General features: G+C 39.6%; 2 protein-coding genes across 3 annotated transcripts in view; both read left to right on the top strand.

Moving 5' to 3' along the window:
- LOC111271647 (teneurin-m) overlaps positions 1-5,110 on the top strand; it is a 79,715-nt gene extending 74,605 nt beyond the window's left edge. The window contains exon 27 of the mRNA XM_086972984.1: positions 127-5,110. Within this exon, the coding sequence (XP_086829110.1) occupies positions 127-493 (367 nt within the window). The 3' untranslated portion in view covers positions 494-5,110. The remainder of the gene's footprint in view (positions 1-126) is intronic.
- A 1,160-nt stretch (positions 5,111-6,270) lies between these two features.
- On the top strand, positions 6,271-22,826 carry LOC111271646 (uncharacterized). Of its 2 annotated transcripts, XM_022852578.2 has the most exons (9): positions 6,271-6,801; positions 7,556-7,750; positions 8,164-8,204; positions 9,036-9,242; positions 14,683-14,989; positions 15,424-15,586; positions 16,510-16,792; positions 17,221-17,351; positions 17,680-22,826. In XM_022852578.2, the coding sequence occupies exons 2-9, from the start codon at positions 7,711-7,713 to the stop codon at positions 17,792-17,794; spliced, it is 1,287 nt and encodes a 428-aa protein (XP_022708313.1). In that variant the 5' UTR covers positions 6,271-6,801; positions 7,556-7,710; the 3' UTR covers positions 17,795-22,826. The 2 variants fall into 2 exon arrangements, with proteins under 2 accessions (XP_022708313.1, XP_086829111.1); XM_086972985.1 differs by lacking the exons at positions 6,271-6,801; positions 7,556-7,750 and adding an exon at positions 7,864-7,966.
- Positions 22,827-24,567: the final 1,741 nt, after the last annotated feature.

The following is a 24,567-nucleotide window of genomic DNA, read 5'->3' as shown; positions in this document are numbered from 1 at the left end:
GCCACTTATATCGCTTTATATATAACATTAACAGTAATAGTTAAATATACAACATACTAAAAAAACGTATGAGGTTTCCGACAGGAAGGCTGCTTTGCCTAAGTTACGATTGCTTGCATTTTGCAGAAAAGCCGTTCAGGAGGCGTGGGAGTTAGAAGCGGCACGAGTAGCGATTGGCCACAAGGGTAGCACTCACGATTGGTCGCGGGCCGAGCGCGACGAGCTAATGGCCAATAAAAAGGTTGAACGATATTATCCAAACGATATTCACGGCATCGATGCGTATCCGGGTCTAGCCGACGATCCCACCAATATCGCCTTCCGCAAAGAAAGCGCGCGCAAGAGGCGAGCAAAGTTCCGTCGAAGGAAGGAACAGAAAGACAGGGAGCAGAAAAACAACAATAAGGAGTCCAGTAAAGACGGAAAGAACAAGGTTAACAAAGACAATAATAATGATAGTAACAGTAATAAGGACATCAAAGAGCACAAGTAGAGAAAATAGCTATGGACTAGGTGTCGACCAGCATCAAGCTAGCCTCAAAGCAGCACTCTTTGAAATACGTAGTGTACGTCTGAACTAAGGCCTTTAACTCTGTTAACAGATACGATTAGTTTTGATTTTCAATCTTATAATGAGTCCGGCTCACACTACCGCCGAGTAACTGAGCTCTGCTGGTACGCCGAATAGCTTTACCGGTGATGTCGTTGTTACTACGTAGACTTTGAAATGGATCAGTATTCAAACAGTAAAATAACTATAAAATCAGGGATATGCATAAGAACAATCCTTCTTGCCTCGACTCTCTGTGCAAAAAAAGAAACATGGAATGAGCTAAGCTTCCAGCCAGTGCTCCACTCGAATAGTTCCAGTGGCGATGTAGACGAAATGGCAGAGAGCTAGAATGAGACGTCACGTTCTGAAGTGTCAAGAGTATTTTTTAATTTAAAAGTCCTGATGACAACAATGAAAATAACAAATACAATACTGTGTATATTCTAGTCCATGTACATATGCTTTGACAAAAAAAAACTGAGTGAACGGCTCAGTCCGGAAGTCCTGCCCGAAAGTAAAAAAAAAAAATATGAAAATCGACAAAAATTAGTAATTGAAAGATATACATAATACTGATGATGAATAATTGTGCTATACGTGAACGAGTGACAGACATAACAGACAATAATTGAAGAGAATTTCCTACGAAATCGAATAAATTAATGGTGCGGTTAGGCACTCGCGAGTTCGTTCTCCAGGGTTTGTTGATTGCAGCACCCCCCAGACTAAGCAGGGGGCTTAATCAGTCCCGATGACTGGAAGGAAGCAAAGTAGAAAGAGTGGATAATGCTGATAACTAGATAATGTACAGTGATTGAGACATTTGCCGTATCGTATACGGGCTCTGTATTATAAACGAAAGAGATACATAAGTTTACATAAAGAGGAGACGGAGAAAAGGAACACAGGTGGTACGTGCATGGGCCACAGTGTGATTACATCAAAATCAAGGGCAAACATGTCAAGCGGCAGGCATCATCTCAGCGAAGTACATGTTCAAGGAAACAGCAAATTATGAATTGTTTTGCAACTATGAAAATTCCACTTGGTTGTTCTCGGCCACGAAGCGGAGCGACCACCTTGTAGGCCCTTAAGTGAACCTAAAACGTCAAGATCTAATTTAATTTTAGCTAATAGATGCAGGACAGTGCTGAGAGATGCAGCCTTGACCAGGTATATAAACAGACACAAAGACAAACGTAGATTCACTCATAGAAACATGGACGACGTTAACGAATAGTTACGGCGATATCGTAGGAACTCATCTTCTTAGAGTTGTGTGCGGGGGCAGTATCTGCGACACACAACTAACCAAAAAAAACATTTCAACTGAATGAACCGATGAGCAAGGCGCCATGTGATGTTTAACTGTAAAAAACTTCAACAGTAGATATAATAGTGTGAAATATGCACGAAGTTGAAATACGAAGGTCCAGTGTCATAAAGGGTGTGGATAATGGAACAATTCATCAGTTCAATGTTCACCATCATTACTATTTCTGTGGACTAGAAAAAAAGATCAATGATATATACGGGCGGGAAACATCTTGGACTCGTCGACACCGCCAAATATCAATTTTCCAAATCACACATCCAAATACATCGGTATGGAGCTGTGCGTGCCGTTGATTTGTGAAAGCTCTCAATATTCAACGCCACCTAATTACCCCCCAGTGTGCTTTTTTTTTTCGGTTTTTTGCCTTGCGATAGTATTTTTTGTATATTCTTCCGCTGTCTGCTTAACCTAGAAGAGTTGGAGGCGTAGTTACCTACTAACAGCCAACGCTCACACAGACACAGAGAAAAAACAACCCCAGATTAACAAATTACGATCAATCGGTAGGACTTTAAGTGAGCTGAACGATTCACATTTTAAAACTACGACGATTTTAATTATCATAAATGCGGCTTATTCGGTTCCCTTCGCTAACCCTGTTCTGTATATTCCTACGATTTTATTTTATAAAAGCAGCACATTGGCATACAAACCACATGGACGCCATATGTTCGTCTGCAAAGCGAGTTCATCTATCCCTCGAAGCATCATTGTGTGTACAAGGGCGTTCGGTACAAATTGGTACGCCGCTTTTTCGTGAATTTCATTAAAAAAACGCATTTTTCTACATGCGCCGATAGAGAAACATTACTAAACGACGCGTTTGTTCAGCTCGATTGCCACTCTCTCATCGAAGTCTCCCTAGAGTAGGCCACCACACAAACGTTCAGCAGACTTAAACTTATGACTAATAGTAAGATAAAAATACTAAAAATCCAAAAGCCCAATTCAGTCCATACGAATAATTATGGCAAACCACACGAACGAGCCTATAGAAAATACCATCTTAAAAACAGCATACAATAACCGTATCTAAATTCGCCAGAGATGGCTTCCGAGGCTCTTTTCGATGAATTCCTTTTTTCATTCCCCGATGTCCTCAGTCACCGAATCCCTCTTCTATGTTAGCATGCGAATATCTTTCACGAACCCTTCGCACGCCTTATATTGACCGGCGACAGCATTAGATGTCTGCTACAGTCTATAATCGTGATGGAACCTATCCGCTACGACGTCTTTGGACTATATCCACTTCGCTCTTCTTCCTGGTCTAATTCATTATTTACTGTTTTTTCATATACGAATTAAATTGCCTCATGACCTTCTATCTTCCCATCCGTTTTTGTCAGTTTCTTTCAATCGCATGCTGTAAATTTATTTTGTTTTTTTTAAAAATAGTGTGATTTACCAGCGTACTTGGCTGTGTGAGACCATATGACTTGCCTGACCTCCTTGCTCAAGAACTAACAAGAACAAACTCTAATTACGCGATAAGCTGTAGCGAGTACAGAACGATGACGAGGAACGCAAAAAAGGAAAAGCTTTAGGATCTACTTAAACTTTTCTTGCTATCAGGAGCAAACGGAAACACTACACGACGTTTTGCTGTCCTCAGACTTACTTTATTGTTATAGGAAAATCATTATATAAAATAAATTTTAATGTGAATAATTATGTATGTACATTTGTCGCGAAATATTTCTATCCGTACACGTGTGTAAGTGTGCATATATGTACTAAAAAAAATTTTGGTCTAGCTACGGATGACAAGTGTGCGTGGCATAGAGGATATTAACAAAAGAACAAACATTCAGACTTTACATTGTTTTGCAATACATCGAATCAAACGACTGATTACTTGCGCGACTGTACACTAAGTTAGTTCTTGGTAAAGTTTCTAATTCATCCGGTATTGAGCTGAGTAGAATTCAGGGACGGATTTGGCTACTCGGAAACATTATAGACAAAGGCAAAACATGCACTATTACCAATATGTGTTATCGCAGGAAACGTCACTAAAGAGCACACAAGTATATATAGACGCGTTCTCGTATGTGCGTAAGTTCATATAAAAACCCAACAGATGAAAACGATGGAACGTGAAGTTTATAAAGTGACACGTAACACAGCGATGTAGAGTAAAAACGTGGAAAAAAAAACACAGCGGAACAACTAAACTGGTCGTGCCAAATCTCAGCCGTCGATGGAAATCTGTAAAATATTTATAAAAAATAAAGGAGAGCATTGTTATGTACGAAAGAACACCGACATATAGCACGGCGTATGCTAAAGAACACGAAGGACAACGATGACCTATCCGACGTGTACCTAGAGTAGGAAAAGGAGTTGCAAATATCGGCGCAAGTAAACACAAAAGAGATTTTGAAGAGAAGCCGTAAATTGACATTCTTACCAGAAATATTCACGGTACCATATATGGTTATCTATTTCACTACCTAGCATACTAACAAGATATACATGTCTTGTGAAGAAAAACAGTTTATGTATTGTAACATGGTATCTCTATGTAAGGCTAAACACGTAATTTTGATCAATTAATGTGTACTATAGTCTAATTTCTGTCGAATGAGCTTTCGAGCGAAGCAACGTTTGAAGGACGGGCACAAAAAAAAAAGAAAAAAAAAAACAACGAGAATGATAATCTCTAAAGCAAGCTGGATATTGATTATACAAGAGCCATTATTATTATTATTACTATAAATGTAATGATGACTGTGGATTAAATTGAGCAATGCTGGAAAATTTGGTGGATCCCAAACCGGACGTTACTCAGAGCCAGATGAATAGTGTTGTCGCAAGCTGCTCTCACACGCTATCCTTACGTGGATAGAAAAACATTACAAAGATTCATTTTTAAGTAACGAAAAAAATGATCATATTAAGAATAATTATTATTTACTAAATAAAGGAGCAGAAAAAATACGAGAATAGAAGTTCTATGTTATTATTACCAATTATTATTACTAGTATATGAGATATGAGGTGATGAGTAGTGTATTATACGCAAAGAGAACTCTATACGAGTATATAAATATAATAAAGAAATATAAAAGAAGAGATGGTGCCGCGCAGGTGGTCGATTTGTGTTCGGTGAAACAAATCCAATGATTAAAATGAAGATATTGATGGAATCGAAAATTGACCATGATGACGATAATAACAGCAGACAAAAATAAAGAAAACGTCTTACAGAACTAAAACAGCTGGCCTTTTCCATTCGCAATAGAAAAAAAGGACACGATTTTTATGCCTGTTACCATTTAGATTCAACAACCTTCTTTTAATTACTTTTAAGATCATATAATGAACAATCTACATTACACTATATATATATACGCAAACGTATCTAAATAATGACAGTAAAGAGATTCGTAGGTCAGTCGCTGACGCAACAGATCTGAGAAAAAGTGTTTAAAAATATACTACACGAGCAGATATGCAATACAACAAAACCGGTAGAATCAGGAAATCAAACATTGATTTGTAGGTTAGTATTTAGCTTGACTTACCTATATAGGAAGGGTATGATTATTTTTATATTTAAAAGTGGGCGATTAAAGAACACGCTCGTTCGATACTCCACGATAAGGAATTCGATCAGGAACAAAATGTCGTTACATATTTAGCCATATGATACAGTTTCTCCACTAATAATAAGTTACACCGAAGTTCACTCGAGTACGTTCTGCTGCAATTTCGTTTACTATCATCTACCGGGTTCATGGTTGTGTATACATACATTTCCTTTTTACAATTTTCATTCGATTTCCTTTCACAAATTTTCTAATGAAGTTAACGATACACATATAAGCTGAACTGAAAATTAATCATGAATGTTTTATCGACCTTTTTGTTCTCGGAAGTTCGGAAGAGGTATGGTCACTGTTAAGCAACGAGACTATAAGTTGATGTTATCTGCAGCTGTGTTCGTTATTGTATTGCAAGCTGAGATGATAAGAATTGGTAAATAGCTATGATATTGCTGTTTTTGAAATGCTTTACCACGTACAAAGTAGAAAACCGTCCAGCCCGAATAGCGTTGTGCGTAGGCATACGCCTTTACGCTATTTTCTACGCTAAACGATACAGAGGCGTAATGCCTTTAAGTTAACTGCGAAGCCGTTTGATGGGTGACATGGATGTGCGCCTTGTTGTTAGACGAAATATATCTATACGACTAATGCTTACACATTAGTTTATGTGAGCAAGTTCCCGGGCACGCACGGTCTGGCCGGCCTGTTTTAGCAGACGATGTGGCTCTCGCGCTCCTTTTGCCGCCGCCGCCATCTTGATCCGCTACTCTCCCCTGAATAGAGGCAGAGGGGTCGTGAGGGGTATCTTCCGACCCCCGGCGTAGGAACCATCCATTACTATTCCTTAGGTTAGTGCCTGCTCAGTGTCCGCTGTTCCGCGCACCCACCGTGTGCGCTATATAAAGGGAGACATCTAGTCGTACGACCTACAGCTGCCTACAATTGCTGCCGTGATTTTTTTCTTCTAATCGCCGCGTATCGAATTTACAGAAGCAGCCACGATACCCACAAATTGTAACGAGCTGACAGTTCGTTTACCGTTGTGGTGCTAATCGGGTCAAATCGCATTGGACGAACGGCTACCCGACAGTGGGGGCTCGTGGTTTTTTGTTGCCTAGGTTCGAGTTACAAGCGCCTTCATATGGTCATCTGCTTATCTTCAATACGTATTCAGTATTACGCCCGAACAAAGTACTACTCTAATAAACTTCAACCACCATCACATGCGCGAGTATAGGCAACGCGATAAGCGAGAAATCGTTTCGGTCAAACTAAGGGCCTCCTACGCACACTTCATCTCCCTGTTATACGGTATCGTCTCCTCACCCAGGCAAAATCTGGCCTTTCGTCAATCTTGGGTGAGTTGTATAGGGTCACATAGGTATTTCCTTTGCGTATGTTGATAATTATGTATGAAGTTATCTATATCCTCCTCGATGGACCGTACGCGAGTAATCGATATTACTGGCTATTCAACTTAGGGAACATCGTTCTCGCACGTTTGAGTTAAAACGCTCCGACTTTAACATAATGCATTTATTAATCTAATGTTTGAGTAAAGCAACTTAAAGTTCTGGTGTATGAAAATTACTTGTTAAGTGTCCGTCCACGCGCAGTAATATAATTTTTTAATATACAATAAATACACTGAGTGCTTGGAAAGTTACGCGGGTTCATTATTCTTACCAAATTACCATAGACACCCATGCAAAGTATTTACGAACAAATTACGCGTTAAACGTGTTCAACATCATAACGCCTGAGCGTATTCGGAACAATGCTACGTCTTTCTCAGAGCGCGTTGTAAGACTGATGAAGAAAAATATTCTATAGGGATGCGTTAATGCGTCGGTTAGATAAACTACTTTTGTTTTCTATATACAATTTATAGCATCAGCTTCTACAGTTCTGTAGTAAACCTTTGCTAAATGCGCTTTCCCAAAATATATACCCTATGCCAACAACAAGGTTTTCCATAAATTAAATCTTGTTAATATCTCTATAAAACACACACATATAACCTCGAACAGTTATCGATTTCTTAAAAGCAGCTGAAATTACTTGTAAGCCTATGGCTGTAACGGTTATTGGTCACTTTTTGTTCTGACACAGTACCTCGTCACTCGGATCCTTTGACCTTCTATATCGGCCAGTGGTGAAAGGAGTTTTGCCGACAAGAGTCCCAACATAAGTGATCGATCAACCTGCGAACAAGAAAGGCTGGACAGGGGAAATAGATAACCAGATAACAATTTCATATTATCGCTATGTTTTCAAAAATCGCGTCACTCACAGAGTTCATTCAAGGTATGGAATAAGCTAGAATGTCGTTTTCGAACTTCTTCCAGGACCTACGACCTAATATAAATGTACCACTATAATAGTAATCCTATAATGTATTGCGATGTTTGGTACAAGCACAAGCCTAATTTCGAATATCATTCGGATTGTTAAAGTTATTGTCAAATATGCCGAATCAGCTTTGGATTATTCAGCAAATAAATAACGACAAACCGCGTTACGGTCAGTTAGCATAACGTCATCTGTAATGACCCAGCTTTCGAATATCCATTCCAGTTATTTGACACGTGAAACAACCTCTGCCTTGCTCGTTCAAGAACAACTGAAGTACAAAAAAAGGCTATAGGTAACATAGCAATGTATAACGTTCTCTTGCGGATGTCGTCTACGTTCTTCAATGTTCTTACTCATGTTTACAGGTCTCGCATTCGCTATGTTCGTGATTGCTTCCGTGTTACAGGTAGGTTCGCACCAAAAGAGTTCCGGATGTTCGTGTAAAATCCTTACCCGAGCCCTATGCCACTTCCATCTAAAGTTACAAATGTAATTAGTGTTATTTTTTCATGAAACAAACGATTTATATTGTTTATTTCTAATTGTCGACTATATCTACGCTTGAAGTGCAGATAGATAGATAGATGCGCGATAAATCTATTGCGGCTTGAAGAAATTAGAATTGATTAAATGCAAAATATGATTCTCAAAACACTTTACCTGTTAGCTTTCTATTTAAGGTTGCAAATATACCTGACCTTTAACAAACAGTAAGTGAACCCTAAATTTGCCGTTCTCGTGTCCACACGGTAGGGCCGTAACGAGTTTGAAATGGTTTCTTCTTGGAGCATGTTATCAAACTGGATAGCATCTAAATCCCTTTAGTCTCCGGCATCGAAAGGCTACCAGGATCACAGTAGTCAATTGCAGTTGAGAAAGTACGACAGATCCTATCATAGGATGCGTTTAGAACAAAACCGATAGTACTAGATCAGTTAGTTACGGTTTATATAAGAAGAATCCTTCCAGACACGATGAATATATTTGCTCATCTATCTTCGACTTGCTCTAGCTTCGCCGTCCGAATGATATGGCGGTCGCCCCACACTCAAAGTCTTTTTATTTTTTCCAGCTATTAAATATGTTTCAGCTAGGCCAAGTGGAGAACTGTGCATGATCGTCATCCTTATTCCTGCTATATTGTTTCAGGATCTATAGACAAGTGGCACAAATTATCAAAAGTGAAATAGGCATTTGCACGTAAGAAGTATCCTTCTAACAATTGTCGTTGAATCAGGTAAATGGCGTTTTAACGAGTCCGGGTGCAGATTTAGCGCGCATCATTCGCTTGTTTTCTATCCGTCACGGGCAAATAATTCAACCCACAGCATCACAGGCAAATGGTGCGCGATACTTAAACGATACGGTAACAGCAACAAATGAAGATTGTTTAATTTGGTGCTGGGAGACGACGCAATGTAACGTTGCCATTTTTGGCACCCTGGTTAGTATGAATCTACGGATAAATGCACGAATTATTATGGTTTCCAAGTCAATTTTTACCGTTCAGCAATCGAAGTACTCATTTTAACAATGTTACAATGCCTATTAGATTTTGCGTAAAAATGAGACGTTTTTCGTTTTTACAGACACCATTTGAGAGTGCATGATACCGCTTAAAGACCACCCGTTCAGAGAGGGAACTGTGATTCCCTCGGAACTCTGCCTAGCTAAACAAATGGACATTGCTGAAAGCAAGAAGATTCATTACATCTACTATTGAATCAGCCAACTGAATACATTTTACTTAGTGGCCCGTTCTCAAAGAGTTGCTGTCTAAAGACAATGCTCGTTTCGTTCACCGAGTGCCAGCCAGAGGCCCATTCGCGACAACCATGTGTGGAAATAAGCTTCCTATTTGAGGAAAAGTAGCATATCTTCCCTTTGCTACAAGCTGGTGTTCTGCTGACGAGCGAAAAGTAGATGACAGCCTATTATCAGTTGCTGTCGTAATAACTAGTGACCCTAAGTAGTCAACACCGTCATAACGCGGCTTCGATACTTGTGAAAAGAGACGAAATACGTTTTTATCCAGAAATATTCTACTAAAGAGCGTATCTGAAGACATGCCAATCATTTAACTATGTTTCTAGCCAGTAGACTAATTCACAGATCGGGGGAAAGCAGAAACGCATTTAACACATGATACTCTTGACCGCAACGCGCTTGTCAGAGGACGAGCTTATGGGGAATGATTCCCAATAAACGCCTGCTGATCGTCGATTGTTCCGAAACATAAATCGACAGTTCAGTGAAGCAGGATTGATTGCCAGCAGGAAATAAGGCTTCGAGAGGTCCAAGAAGGGTTACCTAGAAGATCAAGTCGACGAATTCTTGTATGAGCGCCTGAGTGCGGTGTAAGAACGATTAGGATACTCCAAAGTGAAGAGTTACACCTATACCGTTAGCAACGTGTTCAGATTACATAATGCACGCATTAGTGGGCCTATGTGAATCCAGATCATTCACCTTCGGACTGATCAGGTTCGCTGTACCGTATTCATTAAAATACAATCTCAAAGATCTCGCTTAGTAATACGCTTTCGTTATAAACGTAAAGGTTACTGTATTTTTGAAATAGCACTTTGAAGGGAACGTGGCGCAAAAAAAACGAGGCGCCAGTACACTTTGGCGCTATAGTACGCAAGATATGAGAATGAGTGTGTTTGTTAAAAGGGGCCCGCCGCACGGCCGTCCTGATCACTTCACCTGTCTTTATTTCTTCAAATCCCTGTTGAATCGTGAACCCTGAAGAGCTAATCGCGATAAGTTCTTTGATCGTTAAATAAAATACTACTTGATATCGTAAAAAAAAACGTTACTTTATTTCTTACTAGAATCGAGACTTTCCTATGGTTAACGGTTTTCGGCTACGAGTTGTCACATCCGTCACTTGAGCTAAAGAACTAAAGTATCTACCTTGAGGATGTGTGTATATATATATATGTGTTTAAATATTTGGAGAATCTTCATTCTACATCTGTTAAAGTAGCAGGAAATATGTGAACTATTAAACAATCAAGTTTTAAAATGAGCGAGTTTTGTCGAAGAGGCTGTCCAGCAGTATACTGCAGCGTATGATGGTGCGCCGCATTTGGGCCATATCGCACCACGTTCTATACAGACAGACGTAACCCTCAACAAATGAAAATCTACTGTCGCACAAATGATCCGATGAAGCCTGTCTACCGTGAAACGTATACCTATATTCGAAAATTCGTTCTGCCCGGCCCTTTCCAGCCTCCATTTAGCACAATTAGAATATTATAAAACTCAGTATCGATGTGCTGATTAACCCACATAAGATAGGAATCGGCAGTTTCTAGCTGCACCTCGAGTCCTACTATGAATAGCGATGTGTCACCTAAAGAATATGCGTATTTGTTTTAGCACGTTTTAGGAACAAGGTTCAAGTCTTTCGAGCTGCTTTAATGAGAAGTGTTTCCACACAATTTGTATTCCGTGGGAAGCAATCCAGCCAACTTTTATTTTTAACAAGGCCATAACTTTGCTCAAGTAAACACTTAATGGTATATTCCTACATTCGCAACCATCGTTTGCTGCGCTCTATTCATGATATGCTATGCGAAGCTCGGGCATTCACCCCTATACAACTGAAGCTACCGACGTACTTCAAAACCGTTCTGTCGAACGATGCGCACATGCGGAGGCGATGGCCTCCACTGCAAAACTTCATGGCATCTCTCTGGCATATATTACGACGGCCTGGCGCACGCGCAGTGAACAGGAAGCCGGCTTCTTTCAAAAATGACAGAATCATCGGCATACAGAAATCCTTTTACCTGTTTCGCTGGAGTGATAGGCTATTCAAGAACGGAAAGAAAAGAAGAGGGTTCAAGTTATCATTCTGCGCGATACCAGTTGGTGAAACGAGTCACTCTACATAGAATACTTGAGTTTTTTTTCGGTATCGCTCTGGTAAAATGCAGCATGCTCTGTGAGACTTCGTATTCTGCTAGCCTTATTAAAACCCATTCTCTGTCAGCTATATTGAACGCCGACTTAAAACCCCCAACACAGCGAAGAACACCTGTACGGGTCCGCGACAGACTCAATGCGGTATATCACATGTTGTGCGAATCGTGGGTGCTATGAAAAATCCGCAAGGAACAATTGTTCAGCCGGAATCCATGAACGAGCACCCAACAATGTCGTCAACTGGCGTGTATTGAGTTGACCAGAAAGTTCATAGCAAAAGCTTTCGTTTGCGGTCGCCCTCCATAAAGCCGAGTCAAGTGGGTGGCTTTCTGGATAATGCGTTGGGGAGGGTAGCCGTCCTCCGGCTTGCTGGTAGGCATCCATGTCGAAAGTAAGCACTACACTTGTCTAGCGGTATAGGCTAAGCGCTCATTGTGGGTCAGGTCCGATCCAGCTGCCTCGTTCGATTGAACCTGTGCAAGGAAGCGAAGTACCTCAAACACAGAGAATCTATCTTCTAACTCCTCATGCATTCTGACTGTTTGGTCTTCCCAAGTACTAGTGTACATAGGCAGGATTTGTGCAATGGTGCACGCCGCCGCATCCTTCGAAAGTAGTTTATCAGCTCCTCGGAGGTTAGCTATAGCCAACTGTATGGTTCCCCTTCCGCTTGTATTACTGACCAGCACAAAGCGCTACTGACGAGCTGACTCGAATATTTGCAAATGCCAATTTTTCAGAATACCACCAATTGACCCATGGCCGGGCAACCCTTCGCCGTTTCCCCCGACAGACGTAGCGCGGCTGCGGCCAATTTACAGCTTATAGCGGACGCACGGCCGCCATAATAACATAGATTAAGCCTAGCCGAATTGCTAGCAGCATTGTCTTTTGAATTTCGTTGAATATGTCGTATAACATGTTCCATGGCGAGCTGTGGCTAGAGGAAAGTGTTCTTCCAACAGGCTAGGTCCTTTTATGGTGCTTGGTCTGTAGACCTATTAGCGTTAGAGGTAAACGAAATAAAGATATTTGGCCGCACGTATACACGTGCGGAGACAAGAAATGTATCGCTCGTATCGAGAAGAAGAACATATATGTCACCTCAAGTCATAACAACTCAGCAATTTCCTAATTCACTACTCCAGTTTTGTTCAACTGTCCAGATGTAGGACGAAAGCTCAAATTATCCAGAGACTTCTACTCTATTTTATTTGTATGTATGTACGTATGTACACATTAACTTATTGAATGATCGCCGTTTTTCGAAGATTTTCACGAGAATAGAATTACAGAATAAAGCATAAGACAACGATATGGCGACTGATCTAGTTAGATATCTTCTAATCATAGTACCGTGTATCATATTTACGTACAGCTTGAATGAATACATAGGAAAATATCTTTATTTTAAGCAATGAATGCTTTGAAAGTGATAAATTTCCGCAAGTTTTTGCAAGTCTTCAATGAAAAAGCAAAAGAAGATGATAATAAACATTTCAATGGTCATTCGTTGTTTGCTTACATTAATGTTTTTTTACTTAAAATATTATGTGTGTTTTTTTATTTTCGTCTAATGATTAAGCGCAAATAGTTTTTTTGCTACGGCTAAATAGAAAAGTCCTTTTGAAAAAATTCAGTATTTTCTTACGTCTTCGCAAATGTTAAGATTGTACTGTTAGTTTACCCGTAAATAATTGTGTGATTAAAAAGCGACAATATTGAAACAGTGTAAAAACATATTTGTTGCTTAGGAAGATCATGTTTATATTTCATTGTAGCCTCCTTGTAATTAATTTGGACAACGTCTTAGTAGAACAAGAATTACAATATGTACACTGTCAAATAGAACAATGAGCTACTGCTAATCTCTAATGTTAATTAAAATTATTTGAAATGAAACCAAGAAGGAACTCGATACTGTTTGGTCAATTTAGGACGAAAACACAGTCGTCTTTCGGGACACCTGCAGTTGCTATAGTGATCAGTAGACAAAAACATAAGAAGCAATTTTAGCGGTAAGCAAGCGAAGAATATGACTAGAGTGAAACGCTGAAAACCAGTCACGTATAATCTGTTAATGTACAATAATAAAAAAATCGTTTTGCAAAAGGCTGTCGCTAATTGATAATTGATTTCAATCATTTGCGCAGGGTCGGTCGTCAGAGCTGCTGGATTATTTTCGCGATGGTAGCGCTGTCATAACGAGTTTACCTACCCGGCGAAAGGACACAGGGGTCAACATTCGAACACGGCGCCGTAGACCAGCGCATTTTCGTCTTTCGACTAAAAAAAGAAAAGAGAAATAGAAAAGATTATATGTATATTGGAATTGCTTGTTTTAGCTGACCCCGATAGTTATGATCAATCGTATTGAGGCCCTTACCCAAAAGTATCTCTGCGGCAGTTTTTCCTGGAAAATTGAGAGCGGGCTATGGAAAAGCTTTTGAAGCGATTGAGTCAGGCTTTCAGAGTAAACATTTGTACCTATAACAGGCAAAATATACTTATTCATATCCACTAAGGAGGTAGAAGGTGCATGACTCGCCGAATGTTTAAAAGCAGTCGATCGTATATTGTAACAAGTGGAATACGTTACAGCGGGTGATGGCAGGAGTCGTAAACTGGTACAAAGAAAAACCCCGCAGAACAAAGCGTAGAAGGGCCCATATACAGAGCTATAGAACATAATATAAGTCGTACATACGCAAGGCTTCACATCGGGTAAAAACGTAATGATGCTGGAAGCAAATGAGAAGACATCAGGATGCAGCAGCCGAATGGAATAAGGGTTAAATGCACATTGATGGGCTATACCTATTTTCGAATAGAAATATTTCCAACAATACAAAACACTTTAAAAATGATTATGTCTTAACTGGGCGACCTTGCCAGTATATTGTTACAAGCTTCAATGATTTCTTCAATATAGAAATGCTTTACAGAGGGTGGAAGAGGTGCAAGGAAGAGATGTTGTGAGTCGGAAGTGCTATTTGTTCGACTGCGGCCCTGGAAGTCGCCTGTGCAGCTTCACGGAGAACGAGAACTATATCACATCGTGCCTCACCCATGGATTGCCAAACCACGCTCATGGTCACTCGCAGTTACAGAAGCAAACAGGAACTTACCCTTACCAGTTAACTGCAGATGATTCAGCCTCTCAGGGCAAGAGCTCAATACAGGATCTTAACAACAGTAAGAACAATGGCCTCCGCGGTTTGGAAAAATCTAAGAATAACCCAGATACTAAAGGTACAACCTTTGAATATTTCATATATTGATTTAAATTCAAAATTATCATTGAATACTATCGCCTCCAGAGAACTAGCCACCTTCTAGAGCCCGCTCTGTTTCGTAATTATAGATGAAACAGCCAAATTACCAACAGTAAACTGCGCTTTTTTGTGTGTATCTATTTAATTTCCAGCGTAAAAGTCCACTCACTCTTGATTAGCTTAAGATTTTACTAATAAATACTCGATATGCTGAACGGCTCTCTGGATTTACTCGTTGTCTATGTAGACTGTGAAAAAGCTTCACCCAGTTAAATATAGAAGTGCATAAATAAGCAACAGGTCGAAAACAGCTTATCAAAGTATTACCTCAGACTCTAAGCTATCTGTTATACCGTTGTATTACGTGAGAAAGAGATTGTTCTCACGTAAGAGTTCTCATACCGCTGACAGGTGGAAACGAAAGTCCACTTGGTGGATGTTTCCGATGTCTCGACGATTCTTCATGCATTTCTACGGCAAAACTTTGCAATGGGGAAATCGATTGTAGAGACCGAAGTGACGAAACTTCATGCCAAAATAACATCTACAACAAAAGCAACAAAAACTACTTCAGGTAATGAGGTTGTAACATAAACAATGTCGATTTTTCATTTTATAATCAGCGTAGCAAAAAAAAAAGGCTAGCAAATATATAATTTATTGTATAATTGCTGTCACGTCTCGCTACCTTCTCCCATCTATCAATGAAGCAATTTATTATATAAGTAACTCTACCTCACCAGAAATGATCAGGTATTATTCAACAAGGCTTCTTTTCTCTAATAAACGTACGGTTTTCTATTTCATTTGGCAATGAACAGAAAAGATGAATGGGAATCTGGTGGTTACAAGAGAGCGTTTTGCTCTTGCACAGCAGTTTTAGCACCGCTTACCATGTATGATCCGGCATTTCTCGTTACCTATCGAGTCTTTCATATTGAAAAGCCTAGTTCGCTTAAAGCAGTTGGCCCATATGGAGGTTCCTGTTAACAGTCATCTTCTATTCGAATAATTCCCAGTGTATAAAATCGCTTTTGTATCTCAAACCCAAACCATAGTCCTCGTGAGATGAAGATCTGGCCAACTCTGAGCTTAAGCGTATCTTCCTGGATTATTAATGTCACTCCATGCTTTACAGCGACGAAGATACACCATCCTTCTCGTCCGTCACAGCTACCGGGCGAAATGTTCAAGCCCAATGTGCCTAATACCGTCTCTAGCACACCATAGTTTCTAATTTCTGATGAAGATTGATGCATTCAAAAAATACACGACGATTTTATGATGTAACATTGGCCTGTTAACGAACTGTTTACTTTTTGAAGCTTTTATCGAGTGAAATAGGGTAGATGTTTTATTTGTCTCCCGAGAAACGTCCATATCTAAGGCTTAAACTCGGCGTAAAGTTTGAATATTGGACTTTGAATATTGATAAAGCTTAATAGAGATACGATTTAGTTGAAATTAATAGATATACTGCTTACATTTTTACGTTAGGTATCGGGGTGGCGAGCCAGAGGATCAGATGGTATACGCGGCGGATTCATCTGTACGTCTGAAGTCTGTTCATCATCGTCCAGATCAAGCAGACAGTAAAGCAAAAGGACATAGCCATTTTGGTACCTCGAGAATAGGTCAAGAAAGGCACTCAACGCCGCTCCAAAGCCAGGCCCAAATCTTAAACGCAAAAGAGACTTCAACGTTAAAAGTTAAGAAACCGGATCAGCACGATGATGGCTACGAACATGATTCACCCAGTATGAGTATAAGTCTTACGCAGGTAAGCTAAGCAAAAAAAAACTAAATTACATTATAAAAAAAAATGAGCTAAGATGCACATTAAAAGAAGAGGAAATACTTTGCATGCTTGTTACTTACGAGTTAGTCTAAATGGATATTAACAAACATCCTGGTAAAATGATTATTGAAACGCGTAACAAGACCCCGAAAACTTCTTTATATATATATACTAAATGTGTAATAGTATATCTAAGTTATTGTTTGTTTGCAACACTTTCACCTCTATGTGAAATCCCGTATATAAAGTTATATAATCGGTATCTTAGTAAATAGCTTCCGTAACGAAGCCTTATTTAATTTATGCGACTTATGAGTGATAATAGTGATACGACCACATATTTGATCATCCTCATGCTGCTGCTGCTGCTGTTGACCATGATCATGTTGCTGATGTTATTTTCGCTGCAGGTGGACTCCGGTGAAAAACATGCAAGTCCTGCTGAGGCCCAATCTGGAGTGATACTAGCGATCGCCCTTGGCCTTTGCGTAACTGCACTTCTGCTCGTCCTGGTCGGATGCAAACTACGTCTGGTCAGGAGGTTGGGTCACGCTTTGTAGCCTCAACCATTCTCAGTTTCTCCTTAGCCCCGGGGCCTAGATCGCTTGACGAGTCCCCGATTTGTAGAAGATTGTTTGTTATCGAAGTCCGCGTTTATATACGCACCCATTCTAACCAACCAATGCCTCTATCCAAAAGATTCGTTGGAACATATGGTTCTTCTCAATTTAGTAAAGTCTTAACAAAAGTATCTAAACACTCGACAATAATTAAATCTATGTTCTGCTAAGTGACACACTTATTTCTTCAAATAGTACAAGAAAAGATAGATGTAACGTTTGGAATATGTGGTCTGCCTTGTTCATTAGGAGACTCGTAAATTGGAGACGCGAAAACCGCAAAGGACTTAGCCTGCTTGCGGATGATGACGATGATGACGACGACGATGATGAAGATGAAGACGCTGTTCATGGGATTATTTAAACGTTTAAAGGCCGGGAAAATGGACGCCGACGACTGACTTAAGCCAACATCCGCTACGAATAACAACCGCTACACGGATGTCTCGTGACACGATCTAAGTGACGGAAAAGTTGCGGCGTCCGTTAATTACAGGACAACAGGAGCCATGATTCCAGTACTATGCACCATACGTGAAGTGACTAAGCACAAAAACCCAAAAGACTTCTCTAAATTGTGCTATATTGACTGGTATTATTGACGTTGATGTTAATTTACGTTGTTGGACGAATTTGTCTGACAATATTATTTCATTTCTACACAAGTTAACAAAGTACGATGATAATTTAATGACCAATCACCATTAAGGCTGCTCGTATGAGCCAAGGGTGGGCAGGGGAACAGGGTAAAAGCTGGTCCTCTAGCGCCTGATGATCGCTAGCTAGAATATACGACGCTCCTATGATACGTGGCGATGTGCGTTTAGGCGCAAGTACTAAGTATATTACCATATCAGTCTGTTTCCTCATCTTTAAAATAACAAACATATTGCCTGAAATATGGTTCAAACGTTTATTCTAAGTGATCGCGTGACCTGCTTATGACTCATGACTAGTATGATCCTGTTAAGTACTTCATTATAATTATTATTAGTACTTTATTAGCAGTACTACTTACAAGACGTGAAAGCTCTTTGAAGTCGTTGCGTACGTATACATGTATCTACGCAGGTATAGCTAAAGATATACCTAGTGCATCGAGTGAAATAGGTTATTGTGATTACGATGAGGATTATTGTTATTATTATATAATTTATTGTTATACTATATAACTGTACAATTCCTGGTTATAGACGTATGCGTTATTACTTACTGTGTTTTATATATAATGTATTACTTTGTATAACGACGCGCTTCAAATAATCTAGGGGCGGAGATTATATTGATCCTCACTCAGTTAAATAGACCAGCCGAAGTGCCCCAAGTTATGGTACAGAGCTAAAATTGTTTCCATATTACTCAACTGTTCTCACTCAAAGTTCTAAATCTCTCTGTCGATTCCTTTTGTTGTTCTAACCTCCTTAAAGGATTATTTCATTTCTTGAGCATTCTAGGGGAGTAGTTTTGTCAAATTAAACAGTAATGGAAATATTTATATTGGTAGCAGCAGTGGCCATTTTCAATTAGTGTCGTAGCTAGGCTTTGCCAATAGTACCAGACAATTACATATTACGAGCAGAATTCATGATATATACACGCAGACTAGTCTCATACATTTTTACAAACAGTATTACATAAGTTACCATCTTCATCCACAGCCAAATTGATCGATATACAACATTTATATGTAAAAACTATGTAAAGAGTGTTATTTTGCGGGTTCGGTTTGTATTGGTACGCTAGAACGCAGTCACTTGATGTATCCCTGGGCTACCTTATACGATTTGTAATAACGCTGACTAGATAGCAAATATGCACGGACTTGGCCTTAACCTGAACTTTTACAATGGACGAACAATACCCAAGCAGAACAGTACGTGGGTACCAATCTATTGTTATTTGATTGTGTAGGACACTCACGGCTTCTAGCAACGTTTCGGCGTTGAGTCCAAACTTTCACAGGCCGACTGCTAAAGCCTGCTGAAATTTAGACGTGTATTGAACGGAGAAGAAAGGTCGAAATGGGAAAAATTGGGTGTTCCTATCGGGGCTTAAGTATAAAGCATTCTCAGAAGCTAGTAAATCTATATAAAGACTCGGAAATTGTTGTGAAGATCTTATTAATGATAGGGAATAGCGCTTTTTCTTCCGTTATAACATGATACCTGTATAAGGTGTAAACGTCAATACTGCCGCCTCTGTCGCTAAGCGGCCCTATACACCTATATATGTGTATAAACCTATGGACGGAACATGTGCGGCCATTCGGGGATCTTTCAAGCAGTTATTCGGTTCATTATTTACGTCGACTAAATTCATCCGTCAAGAAATAAAAAAAATACGCTCTCTCCATGAGAGCCTGCATAGGGCTCGATATATACGGCCAGAATCCACATAACACAGTACCAATACATTCTGTTGCTAGCGTTTTTCATACACTTTTTTTGTAAATAGCCGATTTCAGATAATAAATACTAACTGAAATAATAGCTTATGAAGGTGTATCGCACCGATTTATTTTTTGCCGTTTTCAGCGCTCTAGTGGTTATAGTCTCTCCGTAATTTGGGACAGTTGGATAACTAGCAGTCTACTAGGCTGCTTTACGTTAGTGTGAATCTGGTATCCCTAAAAAGTCGTTAATATCTCGAAGCCGAAAGTCGTTGTATTGTGAGTAGGAAGTTCAATGCGCAGCTTCTGGAGTTGGCAAGTTTAAGTTCTAATAGCGCGCGATAAAAATCACAGAAGTGGCAGGATAAGAGGACAGAGCGATGAGGGAATGAACGGTTGAATATAGCAGCGACGAAACGATATACCGATGTTCTTGTTCGACATAAAAAGAAAATGTTTCTCTACATGCATTGTCTGGCACCCACTTATACCACGATGTGTTGTCTGTGTCCATCATAGGATATAGTTTAGTTTAGCAAAACGATGAGCTACGCAAGAGTTGAGTTAACGCAGTAAGAACGATAGTAACTTTCGAAATGGCTCACAATTGGCTTGATATATATATATATATATATATAGAACCTTACTGAAGAAGTACTACACATTATTCATAGTACTAGTAGCGTTACTATTACCACAAGCCAATCTTAGCAGAAACATATGATTCTGATACGTTTAGAACCGGTTTGTTGCTAGGCGTTAACGTCAACCGGTGGCGAACTGTAGACAGATATTTATTTACGATATAAAATAAGCGAGTGAAATAAGGTATGAAATGTCGGCCATCAGGACACCCTGCCAACAATCTTCTCCGTTATATATTTTACGTTATTTCACAAACTCTAATCGTAAACATGTAAGAAGAAATGGAACGGTAGAGTATAGTATAGTAATCGAGCGTGAGGTAAGAGTTGGCAGCAAAAATAGTGATTTAACCATTGTTGTTGTTGTTGTTGTTGTTTGTTGTTGTCAAAACTATTACCGATTAATTGGAGTGTGAGAATGGCCACTGCGTTTTTACCCTCCCTCGAAACAGAAATACACTTCGAAATTGTTGTTGCTAGGGGCAAGATTGACAAGATTCGTCTATACGTTCCGTACGACAGCCATAAATAATGACAGCGCCTATACAAACAGATCACGCTTCAACGGAAGCCAAGCAGCAGGTCAAGTGATTCAAAAAAAAAAAGCTAGTCCGACTAACTGATGACCCTATATTGAAGACAATTGTCGTTTAGTCTGGGTCATTGATGTTGCTGCGTTTGTATATCATAAAATATTGTACAAATTAGTTTCAGATGTTAAGGTCAATGCGTTTACAATGCTTGAGACTTTCACTGTAGAGGTGTTTGTGGAGAACAGAGGCTTTTGTGGTTCTCTTTGTCCGAAAGGTAAACGCAGATATCACTGCTTTCAACTCGTCGGCGAAACAATGTGGTCAGATTTGTAGTGCGTTTACACGGTTTCCTATTTACTCCATACGTTATGGATATGGACAACTAAACATCATCATCTGGCGTGGTTTGCGCTAAGTCAAAAGCCTAATCCAGCTAACATTCCGAACCTTTCAGGCCTTGGGGCATAAGCGAATGCGGCAGTTCACAGCATACCAAGGCTATCTTCAAAACTAACACCTGAAAGTTGTCTTTGGGCAGAAGAATCTTCCTAAGCTCTGCATGGATGATTTATACTGGGTGAAGTTTGTATTTGCTGATTTCATTTTTCGTAATTTGCTGTACCCTCAAAGTGGATCGTACCTTCCGTGTTCATTTGATTAGTCGACAAGAAACTCGTAGGCTAAGAGGGGCACTTTCGCTCCATACTTGGTCTGCGAGCTTCTTGAGGACCACCTGGTCATTGCACACAAGCTTTGAAGAACATATATACACATATGTAGTGCACTATAATGCGGTATCGGTATTTCACACTGGAGTTTGTAGCCTTTTCTCAATGGTTCCAGGTCGATGTCAACTTGACGACAGCCGGCAGGACGAGTCTATTGAACTTAATCATAAAATAATAATAATAATTTGCCTACGTTCCCGGGCCACACCACCATCACGGTTGACGAACACATGATCTATAGTCAGTAATAAAAAAAATTAAACGATTATGTGTATTTCACCTAAATAAATTCAAACGCTATTTGACTGATGATGATTCGTAGTTGGGGGTTGGCGGGCAAGAGGAACTTTTTACCTTCAGTCCCTCTTGCTCATGTTTAACTTCACACAATGCTAATGGCGGGGCGACGACCAGAATTCTCTTAATATAACTAACTACGAAATTAGATGGCCATTTAGTAACGTAACGGAACGTATCGCTTAGTACAACAGCTTTTTGCCCACGGCGAGCGTAACCATATTTCAAGTCGATAAAACTCCGTTGTTATCCGAATTATATTAATAATATAATATATGATAAAATACCGAGTCGAAGACGGAAAGAATATTGTTAATTCACCGATATTTATAACAGCAGACCTAAGCGTGTATAACTGCAACATACGTGCCACTGAAGGAATGGAAAAGTTCCTAAACACCCAAAAGGAACGCGCTGAAGGCCTATGTGCATTTCTACGAGTGAGATTAGAACATTAAACAGAACCTAAATTTTTCTAGTGTAGCATTTTTCAAACGTAAAATCTATTCCGCTAGCGAAATCGAAACATTCGTTTATTACACATTGACACTTTTTTAATGCGTTTCTCTACCGCAGGGAACATTATGATGATGTTGGAGTGTTTACAATGTCTAGTCAACCAGTTCTTTTGGTAGTCACTACGACGATGGCGTATCCGAAGGATATACCAACACCGTCTCTATCTGTTCGTGTTGAACAATAACGGAAAAAATATGAATACTAGTACATAGTGTGTAGTTACAATTTGTTTGTAAATAGATGTAAATAAACGTAATAAAAATGCTAAATGTCATTAAGTGAAAAATGTTCTGTCTGTTCTTTAGGCCCTTCCTTAGACGCGAGCTGGCCTATTGCAAACTGCTCGGTCTCTGTTCGCGTTAAAACACGAATGTTACACTTCATATCAAAGCGGATATATCCATATGCAAGCGAAAGCCGTTACGAGACAGCCTCTCACTTCTTATCTTCCTAACGAACAACGACTGGCCTCTCAGCACGGCCTTCACTATCCCGAAGCCTTACGAAGAATTAGGCGACCATTGAGACAGACCACTGTGTTAACTTGGCCTCCTTCGTCGATCTTCTAACTGTCATCCTTCGATGACAGTCCCGTGATAGGATGTCTGTCTATTAAGCTTCAGGTCTAGCAGGGCTGTTTAGATTTGGAGCCCGGTAGAGTCATACTTCGTATCGTAATGAAAGCCAACCGTCTGAAGCAATGCCCAGCAGCAGCAGCAGCACCAGCACCACCACCACCACCACCACCACCAAACGTAAACATTCGAAATACTCTACGTAGAACATCTGCGCTGTGAGAGTGATCTCGATTGGCAAAATTTGCTACTGAGAGAGAAACGAAGACAAAGTATAGATAGCAGGGGGCAATAGAAAGGCAGCAAACTGGGCAATTTTTTAAGTGTGATAATTTCGTTACATGAAATCGCTTTATTGTTGTGTAGCCTTGATATAGATTGGCACGCTAAATAGTCAATACCAGTATACTTTAGAATTTTGTACTATGCCCGTACTTTGATAGATTGAAGATGTGTACTTTTATAGATTTTATAAAAGACAATGCTCATAGAGAAGCAGTTATAGACCTCCATAGTGTAGCCAAAACTCCATGATTTGCTTTAAGATATTTTACAACTTCATTCGCTTCTAGATATTGTTTACCGTGTTGTCAGATTTTTGATGTATTGTTACCAATGTCATTTTAGAAGGCGACAACTGTGGCTTTTTTAAAATTCGAGACTCATAATAGTAGCTAGATACGATCGGTTGATCGTTTCTTAAAGCTTTTTCGTTCTCCACTAGAAAGAGCCGTTATTGAGCACGGGGTTCGTAAGTACGGAGACGTCGCGAAATAGCGAGCAGGACAACTACCTCATCTTTCTATTATGTCTAATTATATTACTTAGTTAAATCAATTGCATTTTAAATAATCAGAACGCATCGTAGGTCTTCCACAGAACAATGGAAAATTTCAGTTATTCGCTATATGGCTTTTCCCTGATTTGTAGAGCGTAGAAACTGGCCCGACCGAGCAGCATAAAATTCATATATACAGTTGGTATCCAAATCAATAGACCTAGAACTAAGTTAAGTTGATTCAACTTGTAGGACCAATTAAAATGGACCTTATCTGTAGCGCCTCTGTTCCTTCGTGTGCGCGAATACCTCTATGACTTGTATTGCCATCAGTTACGGCATACACTTGTCATGTCATGGACCACACTTTTTTTTTTAAATTGAACGCTCCACCTTAAATGGGAGACGTAAATAATGCATTAAAAAATTGCAGCTTGAGAAAGATATTTCAAATAAAAAAAGATCGTGTGTGGGTGTGTAGGAACGCTTATACATGCGTAATGAGATGAGGTGGATCTTCTTCGATCGTAGATCACAGGATGCATTGTACTTAGCAGCCGAAAGAATATACTGTTATGCAAAAGAGTCGACCTACAATTTACAATGTATTCTATCCATATGCTTCTTATCACATGATAATTAAAAAGTTTGACTTCTACATAAACGGCAGTCGT

The sequence above is a fragment of the Varroa jacobsoni genome, unplaced genomic scaffold (assembly GCF_002532875.2).
Source record: "Varroa jacobsoni isolate VJ856 unplaced genomic scaffold, vjacob_1.0 contig00824, whole genome shotgun sequence".
NCBI classification, from domain to species: Eukaryota; Metazoa; Arthropoda; class Arachnida; order Mesostigmata; family Varroidae; genus Varroa; species Varroa jacobsoni.
Note: the sequence above shows the minus strand (reverse complement) of the source record. Positions and strands in the feature narration are given on the sequence as shown.